At 56.3% G+C, this 11,415-nt stretch overlaps 1 protein-coding gene across 1 annotated transcript; it reads left to right on the forward strand.

Moving 5' to 3' along the window:
• Positions 1–2,030: 2,030 nt before the first annotated feature.
• On the forward strand, positions 2,031–11,171 carry LOC309808645 (uncharacterized protein C11orf24 homolog). The gene is made up of 4 exons (XM_082629157.1): positions 2,031–2,190; positions 4,521–4,718; positions 8,804–8,977; positions 9,908–11,171. Exons 2-4 carry the CDS (start codon positions 4,679–4,681, stop codon positions 10,987–10,989), a joined length of 1,296 nt encoding a protein of 431 aa, XP_082485283.1. The 5' UTR covers positions 2,031–2,190; positions 4,521–4,678; the 3' UTR covers positions 10,990–11,171.
• The last annotated feature ends 244 nt before the right edge of the window (positions 11,172–11,415 follow it).

The following is an 11,415-nucleotide window of genomic DNA, read 5'->3' on the forward strand; positions in this document are numbered from 1 at the left end:
CTACCTGGCCTGTGTCTCAGCAAACCTATGTCTTTGCAGGGTAAGTTCACCTACACAACCTGAAACCATGAGGTACTGGGTGGTAACAGTTTTAAATGGAGTTTCAGGTGCTCCCAGGGCTCAGAGCTGGCTAGCTGACCCTGTCTTAGCACACCCGCAGTTTTCTGTGTCTGGTTTAGTTTCTTAGCCCAGGACCCTGTTGACATAAAAAAAAACACAACCTAAAAGTTGAGAATTATGTTTTATTTGGCAGATAAGACTGAGGACTTAAGCCCAGGACACAGCATCTCAGATGACTCTGAGAGGCTGCTCCGAAGAGGTAAGGGAAGAGCCAGGATACATTAGGAGTTTTAGCAACAAAGACCAAGGAGTCAGAACATCAAAAGATTACTGTTAATTAAAGAAAACCAGATATCTCAAGTTAAGGAATTTAGCGCTTTTCTATATATGGGAAGATGCAAGAGTCTAGGCTTACTGAAATCACTCCTTTGATATGCACCTTAGCTATCTGGAGCCAGTATCAGGGCGCACTGTCAGGGGTGGTTGCAGCGGCAGACTGCTATATTGCAGGGGCTGGAGGGGTGGGAGGGGGTTCGGGGTTGGGGGGGTGGACCCAGTTTCTATCCTGAGTTCCCTCAGGGCTCACCACTGGAGTGCTGTAATGTGATGGCTTGAGACTACATCCTTTGTTTACAATAGGCCAGGCAACTTTTTTTTTTTCCATTGATAACCCAAGACATGTTATAAAACTGTCTGAAAATAAAGCCTTTTGGTTTACTCCCATTGAGGTCACCTTTCACAGACAGGTTTTGGTTAGGATTTGGGGGAACTTGAGAAGGTCTTACACAGACTGGGATACAGTCACAAAACTAGTAACTTACAAAGCCTATTTCTTTTTTTTCTTTTTTTATTGATATTTTAAATTGAAGTATAGTTGATTGACAATGTGGCAATCTCTGCTGTACAGGGAAGTGACTCAGCTATACATATATATATTTTTAAAATATTCTTTTCCATTATGGTTTATCCCAAGAGATTGGATATAGTTCCCTAAGCTGTACAGTAGGACCTTGTTGTTTATCCGTTCTAAATGTAATAGTTTGCATCTACCAACCCCAAACTCCCAGTCCATTCCCCTCCCTCCCCTCAAAGCCTATTTCTTTTTTGTTGTTGTTGCTTTTTAATACACTCTTTCTTTTTTTTTATATTTATTTATTTATTTGGCTGCGTCAGGTTGCGGTATCCGGGATATTCTTGTGGCATGAGGAATCCTTCGTTGCAGCGCTCCGGCTTCTCTCTAGTTGTGGCGCTCCGACTCTAGAGCCTGCCGGCTTAGTTGCCCTGCGGCATGTGGATCTTAGTTCCTCCACCACGGACGAACCCGAGTTCCCCTGCATTGGAAGGTAGATTCTTAACCACTGGACCACCAGGGAAGTCCCCCAAAGCCTATACCTAATGAAGGTCGAGTCCCATTCGCTTTCCTCTATACTCCGTTTTGCCCCACTATTATTCACATCTCAGAATTAAGAAACATTCTGTGAGCCTCAGTTTCAGCATCTGTAAAACGGGTGCGAAGCGCGTCACAGTGCTATTGCAGAGTTAAATCACCCAACTAAGCCCAGGTCTTGGCACGAGTAAGCACGCAAAACACGCTGGCGGCCATCCCGACTATGACTTACTCCCAGCGCAGGCCCCGCCGCCCCCCGGCTGGATAAAGTCGGAGGGATGAGGGAGAGCATGTGGCACGGTCACGCCGTCGGGGTAGGTCTGAGATCACCCAGCCCCGGTACCTCGGTCGCTACAGGGCAGTGCCCACAGACTGAGACGAGGACCAGGAACCACCACTTCCGGCAGAGACCTGCCCGAAATAGCCGCTTCCAGCCGCTCTCCAGACGTAGCTGGAGCCGCTCCGCGGTGGGCGGGGCCCTGGGTACAGGGTCGCCTCCTGCAGCTCCTGGAGCCGCTGGGCGTCTCCCGGCTCCAGCAGACGCTGCCCCGCCCTCCAGGGCCCGCCCTCCCGTGACGTCACCTCCGGGGCGGTCCGGGCGGGGCCAGAGCTGGGGCGGCTGCCCTGAGCAGTATTGGCTTGGGGTCGCGCTGCTCCGGTGCCGGCCACGTCCGCACGCCGGACCGCGGGCGCTTCCCCGCCGTCCCAGGGCCTCCGGGCCGCCGCAGGCCTGCCACGCCCGGGTAAGGGGCCCTCGCTGCTGTCTGCGGAGCTGTTGTCAAGGCTGCCTGAGCCGGCTTGGGGCTGAGAGAGGGAGGTGGGGACAGGAGGAGGGGTGCATGGGGGCACGAGAGGCAGAGGAGGGGGCATGGGGCCACGAGAGGCAGAAGAGGGGGACAAGAGAAAAGATGAATGGGGACACAGAATGCAAGCTGGTGACGACTGGAGGCGAGGAATAGGAGGAGAGGAAAGAACAGAGGGAGTCAGTTGGGGGCCCAGACTCGGAAGGAGCACGGATGGGAGCCCAAGAGGCGGGAGACAGGAGGAGGGCTTAAGGGGATCCCAAACCAGAGAAGAGACCCGGGTCGCTCCAGTTTGGGAGCGGAGGAGAGGGAAGTTGGGACACTTCCAGATGGGTGGGGAGCTAAAGGGTCCTGTCTGGCCAAGGCTGGGCCCCAGGAAGTTACCCTCAAAGAAAGAGTTGGCCCTTTAGGCGACCCAGGCCTCCCCCAAGCCCGCTCTACCTGGGAGGGACTTGTGCATTTACATTGATCTGCCCGCCTCCTCCAGGTGAGTCTGGGTGGCTAGTTAGTGTGTGCAATTAGCTTTTAGGCTAGTGTGAGGAATCCACATGCACGTGGTTTGCCATAAGACATAAATATCTACTTAGAAATCTGCCTTTAATAATGTTGTTGTTTTTTTCTCCCTGGAGGAAGCATCTCTAAAATTTCAATACAGATGTTCTGCTTATACTCCAGACTTGCCTAATGGACAAAGGAATGTCAAATCTACCCAGACTGCCAGCAAAAACTAGACTCTTGATCAGCATTTAGCCTGATACCCAAAATTCCAAAAACCTAGAAGGAAGCAATGTAATTAAGACGCTCTCCAGTGCTCCGGGTTCCCATCTTCCACAGAGACACTTCCTTTGGACCACAGGACAATGTCTATATACACAAAACCACAAGCCTGTGTTCCGATACCAAAGTTCAGCCAGGTGACGAGTCAGGGCAGGTGTCTGCGGTTTGCCCTGTGTTTGTTTCCGCAATCCCTATTCCTTGGTATGTATAGTTTCTCCAGCTTGGAGTAGGGACTGGGACCACACTGCCGCTGATAAATAAGTTACTAGTGTGATGGAATGTGGCGGGTAACACTTGTGTTGAGCCCAGGAAAAAGGAATTAAGCAATTTGGAGTCTGATTTCAGGTCACTTGCACACAGCACCCTGTATATAACAAACGGTTTCATAAAAGTTAAAAGTCAAGCCAAGGTTGGGAACAGAAGAAATTGGAAATGGGAGACGTTGAGAGGTGGCACGAAGTCAAGGACCAGAGAAGGATCATGAAGTTGGCACCCAGAGCCACATTCTGAGGGTGCCTTCCTAACAGAGGGTTGCCTGGCTAGTGGGGTGCTGCCCCTTCCCTGCAGAACTTGTGAGGGGCTGACCCCTGAAAACGGGAACTCCCGACACCAGCCTAACCTCCTGTCTTTCCACCTGCCCTGCTCTCCTGCTCACCACGTAGTCCTTCTTGCTTATTCCCTTCCTGCACAGGGGTCTCTTCTTTCTGAGACCTTGATCTGCCCAGTCACTCTGCACCAGATAATGAGGATAACTGGCCAGACCCTCATTTAAGGCTCACTAAAGCCTTTTCAGGGGAGACTACGATTCTAAGTCTTGTTAATGCTTTGTCCATTGTGAGTCAACTTAGATTAGCGCAGGCCCCCACGTGGGAATCTTGACATTTAGAATACGCTGTTGGAAAGTGGAGTCAGGACCATACCAGAGGGCTGAAGTCACGGCACGAGGGCCTGTTCTTGACTCCGCACAGCGGCCAATTTCCTGTCTCTGGGGGAGTGATCACCAGCCCCACTGGCTGAGGGAAGAGACAGTGATGGCATCCAGCAGAGGTCTCCTGAGGGACCGGTGGAGTTTCCTGAGATAGCTTTAGAGGGATGCTCCATGTGCACGCTCACCTCATGTATGTAACCGTGTGTGATTGCACACATGCATGTGTATGATTGCACGTGTACACACATGGCAGTGTGCACGCAGGTGTTGCCATGTGCACATGGATACCAGTGCATGTGTAGCTGTGCGCCTGTGACTGCGTGCATATGCGTGTGTACCTGTGCACATATGTGTGTGCGTTGCTGTGTGTGCACATGGGTGTGTGTGAGAGAGAGCAGGCCCGTGGTGGTTCTCGGGCATCACCACCTACGCATATCTGCAACTCTAGGAGGTGCTGAGTTTCTTTTATCTCCTCCTGAGTTTACACTAGAAAAATGCCTCCCTCCTCACTGGATTTTTCCCCCGTGCTTTTCCTAAGGAGCGTTTATTCTTTTTCAAACCGTAGATGCATCTTCTACCAGAGTGGAGCATCTGCCTGGACCCCACGTGTGCCACAAAGCGTGCCATGGCCTGGGAGTGCCCTTCAAAGCCGTCCTCGCCTCCTGCACAGCCAAACCTTGCCCGACAAGTGCACAGTGTCAAGCCCTCAGCCCCCCGAGGAAGATGGCCCAGCCTGGGCACACGCCCCGAGCAGCTGCCTCTCGTGAGTGTCCAAAGCCCTGCGGGCAGGGCCACCTGCTCAGTGACAGGACAGTGAGCCCGGAAAGGGCCCTGAGGGGGCTTTGCAGGGACAGGGTGGGCAAAGGAAAGACAGCAAACCTCAGAGGGCCGAGCCGTCCAGTGAGCAGGAGGCCCGGTCTGTGGCATTTCACTGTCAGAGCTTCTGCCTTCTTGGGTGGCCCTGGTTGGGGGGTCCCCAGGCAGGTATGGGAACCGTGTGGTCCTCTGGGCCGTCCTCTGTTTCTGTGAGGTTCTCTCAGGGCCTCGTGTCATGAGACCACGATACTGTGGGAGCCCCTCGCTGCACGGGCAGGGGTGCTGCATCTCACTGATGGGGGGTGTGGAGGGGGCGCCTCATAGCAGAAGGGGCCCTGGGAGGAGACCAACTAGAGTCTGTCCCTGGACCAAAAATGGGACGGCCCACGTCTGTTCCAGGATGAAGAACTGGACGGGAAGGCGGAAACCCATTCGGGCCCTTGAATCAGTTCCTCCTGCCTTAGCTGGAGCATCAGCTCTGAAGTGCCAGAGGCGGGGGTGGCAAACTGCGGCCTGTGGGCCATGTCTGCCCGCTGCCTGTTTTTGTAAATAAAGTTTTATCGGGACCCAGCCACACCCATCACATACCTATGGTCCATGACTACTTTTGCAGACTTGAGTAGCTAAGACAGACCGTATGGCCCACAAAAATCTAAAATATCTGCTGTCTAGCTCTCTGTAGAAAAAAGTTTCCTGACTCTGCTCTGGAGATCTGTAGTGAAGTGGCAGTGGAAGGCCTGGGGTGCACTCAGGAAGCCCCTGTCAGATCCAAGGCTCAGACGTGGGGAGCATGTTGGGCTCAGTGGTGGCATTTTTAATGCATTCAGTGGACGTGACTGGCCAAAGAGAGAGTCGTTTAAATGCACTTATTTACGCAGAGCCCAGCTGCATTTACTTCAGCTAATGGGGGGGAGCGGGAGCTCTGTCCTTCCCCCACATGACATTGGTCCGTTTCTTCTCTCCCCACCCCACCCCCTCTTGTTTCAGTCAGAACAAAGGATGCCTTTTGCTCTTGAGAAATCTGTGGTTTGTAGGGCTGGGGAACCTTTTTAAACCTGTAAGACACCAGGAGCACTTACGGACAGTTTTGGCGGGAGAGTGCGCCGTGAAGCTAAACTAAAGTTAGCGACTCTCACGAAGGGATTAGAAGCATGGGGGAGGGGAGTGCCCAGCCTTCCAGCAGAGTTTGTGCTCGAAGGGGTTTTTCCAGTCATGGGGCCGCTTTGCAAGAGCCCCCGCTGCTCACAGGAGAAGGAAAGCCACCTCTAGGTGTCCCTTTATGCCGCACGGGGACCGCTTTCGCGTGGCTGCCAGCAGGGCTGGAAGTGCTCCTTGAGGGGGCTGGGCTGGGCCAGGAACTGCAGGTATTTCACGTGTCTGGCGAGGGTGGGCTCACAGGGGAGAGGCCGCGGGTCAGGCTTTGAAGGCGGCCTCGCCATGTTAAGGAGCTTAGGAGTTATCCTGGGAGAGCAGGGGGTTTAAGCATCGGAGGCAGCGTCAGCTTTGTGGGTTACAAAGATCTTTCTGGCAGCTGTGGCATGGCAGATGGAGCAGGCCCAGGATGGGGACGCTTGAAGGTGACCCTTGGGGCTGCTGGGAAGCCAGTGAGCCTGCCCTGCTCGGCGGGAGGGCAGCCTGGCCGCGGGGCCGTGGAGAGCAGCACTTAGCATCCGTGCCAAGGCAAGGAGTCCTTCAGGACGTTTCGTCCAGAGTGACCTGAAGGCTCTCTTCCAAGCCGTTCTGTGGAACTCAGGAGCTTGGCCACGAGGGCCAGGGGAAAGGCCGAGGGCCCAGGGCACCTTCAGGCAGAACTGATTGTGGAGGCACCCCCAGGAGTCGCCAGCCCTCAGACTCCCAGCAGACTGTGCTCTGCTTGCCCTGTGCCCACGTCGAGTTTGAGTCTCGGGACCAGCCCTCATTGCACGTGACTGGGCTGCTGTCCAAGGGGACTTGGGCCTCGCAGGCGGCCACGTGGGACTCCGGCAGTTGGGCAGGGCTGAGAACAGGATCAGGGCGCACCCAGGACTGGCAGGGCGTGAGGTGATGGGGCACTTGAGGCCACCTGCCCCCTTGGTTCCCCTGTGGTGAGGGACCTGAGCCTGCCAGCACGTGGGAGAGACATGGGGTGAGTGGGGAGACCCCGCCGTGTGCTCGGGAAGCCGCGCAGTCCTCATCCTGGTGAGGCTCAGCTGCGGTGGCGTCTCTGTAAGTTTCTGCAGTTGCACCGTAACCCTCGGAGACCAGGACTTCTGCGACCAGGTCCACTTAGCCCACCCTCCGTCCCCTGCTGTGGAACCCCCTTACTGAGTCTCTCGGCCTCCTCAGGCCTTGCCCCCTGCATCACCACCCCAGCTGCCCCTTGCCGGGACACCTCGCTTGTCACACCCCTGCCTCGGGCCTGCACGGGCTCGCCTCCCCCGACACCAAAATCCAAACTGCCCCGTGGAGGCCTGTCTGTCTCTCGTTTAAGCCCAGGTCTCACTGCACTGTCCCCAGGCCTCTGGCCCTGCTGTCATCACCTGCTGCTCCTGCCACTTGCCCCCCCACCCCTTTCCCACCAGGTGGATCCCGACCGTCTTTCAGAACGTGGCCCAGGTGTTACTAGCTGGGTTACCTTCCCTGGCCCCCGCCTCCATCCCCCACCAGCTGAATTCCGTGCCTCGTGGGCCCTGCAGCACCCTGTCCTCTCCCACCCACCTCTGGAGCCTCTACACAGAGGACCAGCCTCCACCTTACCCTTCGCAGCCTCCCAGGTGCCATCTCCTCCCTGTTTCCCGACACTTAGTCCCTCTATGCTGGCACCAGCCTGCAATGACCTCTTTTCTGTGTCTCCCATTGGAGGCAGGCTCCCTGGAGGAGGGGGCTGTGTGGCTTTCATCTTTCTGTCCTGAGTGCACTGCCTGGCACATGAGCAGGCACTCGGGGAGTATTGGACGAAGGGATGGGTGATGGGTGGATGGATGGATGGGTGATGGGCAGTGGATGGGTGATGGATGGATGGGTGATGGGCGGTGGGTGGGTGATGGGTGGATAGGTGATGGGCGGTGGATGGGTGATGAGCAGTGGATGGGTGATGGGTGGTGGATGGGTGATGGGTGGATGGGTGATGGGCGGTGGATGGGTGATGGGTGGATGGGTGATGGGCGGTGGATGGGTGATGGGTGGATGGGTGATGAGCGGTGGATGGGAGATGGGTGGTGGATGGATGGGTGGGTGATGGGTGGGTGGGTGATGGGTGGTGGATGGATGAATGGATGGGTGGGTGGGTGATGGGCAGTGGATGGGTGACGGGTGGTAGATGGATGGATGGATGGATAGGTGATGGGTATTGGATGGGTGCATGGATGGATGGGTGGGTGATGGGTTGATGGGTAATGGGAGATGACTGGCTGGCTAAGTGGAATCTCTCCATGTGGTCAGCTGTCATGGGTGCAGAGAAGTGCTTTGGGCCTGCTTTGGGTCCTGCAGGCCACAAGAGAAGTTGAGGAGGAAGACGTGGATGATCTTGATGATGGAAGTCTTGGCCCCTCTCTCTGCTGCCCTTTCATACTCTAAACTCTGAGCTGGGTTAGTAAGACACGTAGTGAGATTGGGTTAAGAAGTGCTGTAGGGCTTCCCTGGTGACGCAGTGGTTGAGAGTCCGCCTGCCGATGCAGGGGACACGGGTTCGTGCCCCGGTCCGGGAAGATCCCACATGTCACGGAGCGGCTGGGCCCGTGAGCCATGGCCACTGGGCCTGCGCGTCCGAAGCCTGTGCTCCGCAACGGGAGAGGCCACAACAGTGACAGGCCCGCATACCGCAAAAAAAAAAAAAAAAAAAAGAAGAAGTGCTATAAACCTGTCAGAGCAGGCACTGGGCAGATCCCTGAACACACAGGTGAGACATGTTATGCTCTTCCTGAATGCCAGGCCCCAGGGGAAACATTTGGCTGGGTTTGCACCCTGGGACCTCTTGGAGCCCTCCACAGCTGGTGCATTGCCAGGCCTGTGCCCCGTGCATTACTGACCAAACGCCTTCCTTCTTGACCTTAGATTCCTCAGCCAAGCAGCAGGGAACTGTTAGCAGCCTGAGGAACGGCAGGCTGGGAGCCTCGGGCACTGCCCAGCCTTGCTCCCAGCTCACCTGCAAGATGTGGACAGCCCTCTTGCTCATTTGGGTTTCCTCCTGGTCCTTATCTGAAAGCTACCGGACAGCCCAGCATCCACGTAAGTGAGAAAGCCACGTGACTGCTGGACGGGCCTGCAGGGGCCCCGGAGCGCCCAGGTGCTGGGCTGCGAAGGCCTGTTGGGCCAACATGGGACCTGGCCTCTGAGCCTTGAGAGGGCTACGTACTTGGCCTTGCAAAATTTCATTCCTTACATAAACCTAGTCTTTACTGGGGAGTTTGTCGATCTATACATCACATATTTACTTGTGCATCTCCTTTGTGCCAGGCAGTATTCATCTCCAGGAATCCTGCCTTGAATCCTATCATAAAGCCAAGAAGTCTTGCATGGTGTGAATATCTGGGCAACGGTTTATCTGCTGTGTAAACCTGGGTGTGTGTTGGATAGGTTTTTTTTAATGGCGAATCACACCTGTAATGCGAGAGATTTTGATATTTTGAGAATTGGATCCAAAAATGCAGCTCTGGGGCTTCCCTGGTGGCACGGTGGTTGAGAGTCTGCCTGCTGATGCAGGGGACACGGGTTGGTGCCCCGGTCCGGGAAGATCCCACATGCCGCGGAGCGGCTGGGCCCGTGAGCCATGGCCACTGAGCCTGCGCGTCCGGAGCCTGTGCTCCGCAGCGGGAGGGGCCACAACAGTGAGAGGCCCGCGTACCGCAAAAAAAAAAAAAAAAAGAAAAAAGAAAAAAAAATGCAGCTCTGAAGCCTTCCATGGGCTTGGGGTTCAGAGAGCACAAAGGAGATTTTAAATCAAAGTGCTGAGCGCCTCTGTGATGGGCTGCGGGCCAGATGTGTGCAGGGAGGAGATGAGAGGGAAACGTGTCTGCCGGGCTAAGAAACAAGGCACCGCACAGCCTCCCCGGCCAGCCCCACGGGCCGGAAATTAAGACAGTCTCTGAATGATCCCCCTGCACAGGGTTGAAGGTGATCGAATCTTTTCCTCCCTTTTCTGACCCTAATGGTACTCAGTCCTCAACAAGACGCTGGAGAATTCAGAACAAAACTCATCCGTGGAAACCATTACAAGAGTCTTGAATGAAACGTCTGCAAGAATGACCTCGGTGACACCTTCTCCCATCACGTTGACCAGAGGGACTTGGGGAGGCGACCCCACCTCTCCTGCGGTCACAGCAGGGACAACGCACAGGACAGAGGCAGGCGCGTCAGTGACGGCAGAAGGGACCCCTGACGGAGCCACCTCCGGGGTGCCCACGCCGCCCGTCCCGGCATCTGCCTGGCGGACCCCGTCCTCACCCCACACGCGGGCGCCTGGCAGGAGCACATTGTCTGGGCCAGCGACGCGCACGGCACCCACGCCGGCCACAGGTGCTCCCACAGCTGCTGCGGCCCTGGCAGGTGTAAGCGGCCCCTTGGGCTCGCACGGTCATCCCGGGTACATCCCAGGCCACGCCACAGCCAGCCCCACGGTGCCCCTGAGTCCCCACACACTTAACGCGTCCATACAGGGCCCCACTGTCCAGGCGCCGACGCCCCGGACTGCGGCTGACGCAGCAAGTAGGCCTGCGCCCACCCTCCTCAACACAACCCCGGAACCCGGCTCCCCCTCTTCGGCTTCCACATCCATGACAGTGGGGACCACGACCAAGGCCCCCCAGCCGGCTGCCAGCACAGCGCCAGCACCTGCCCCTCACACCAGCCCGGCCCCCCCGACACGGCCCAACCCCGTCACATCCACTCCGGGGGCCGCGGGGCCAGGCACCCCTCAGACGCCGGAGCAGGACGAGCCTGGATCCGCTCCTGGTACTGCTTCCATGGGGCCGACCCCTGGGAGCTCAGGGGACTCCAAGGAGCCACCCACAGACTCGTGCCAGCTCAGCACCCAAGGCCGGTACCTGGTGGTCTCCAGCGAGCCCCTGGCCCAGTCCCCAGTGAACAAAAGTTTTCTCCTGGCAGTGCTCTTGCTGGGGGTCACCCTCTTCATCACAATCCTGGTTCTGTTTGCCCTGCAGGCCTACGAGAGCTACAAGAAGAAGGACTACACGCAGGTGGATTATCTCATCAACGGCATGTACGCCGACTCGGAGATGTGAGGGGAGGGCGCTCGGCGGGCCTGGGACTGGGCCCTTCCCCTCCTTCCATGTTGCCTCTGAGGCCAAACCAAGTGCTTCCAGATTCTTTTGGTGCAATTTAGGAGACATGCCATTTGCTTAAACACATTTAATCGTTGTCCGATTAATTCCACGATCACTAAAGAGTTGCTGCTTTTTTCATATTTATTTTTGTAATGATCACGAGCCGGCAGTGATTCTGCCTTGGGGTGGGGTGGGCGGCCCCGGGGTGGGTCCCGAGCTGAATTAAAGCAATGACCCTATCCGCTCAGACCCTGTCTCCCCGTTTGTGTGGGCTGCGTCCTGCCCCCCCATGGCGGCCGGGGAACCTTTTCGAGATGCATGTGACAGGGTGTGTCCTTGTAAACGTTGAATGTAACAGCAGGCCCTGGCCGTCTGCTGTGTCTG

The sequence above is a fragment of the Mesoplodon mirus genome, assembly GCF_964341445.2.
Source record: "Mesoplodon mirus genome assembly, chromosome: 7".
Lineage (NCBI taxonomy): Eukaryota > Metazoa > Chordata > Mammalia > Artiodactyla > Ziphiidae > Mesoplodon > Mesoplodon mirus.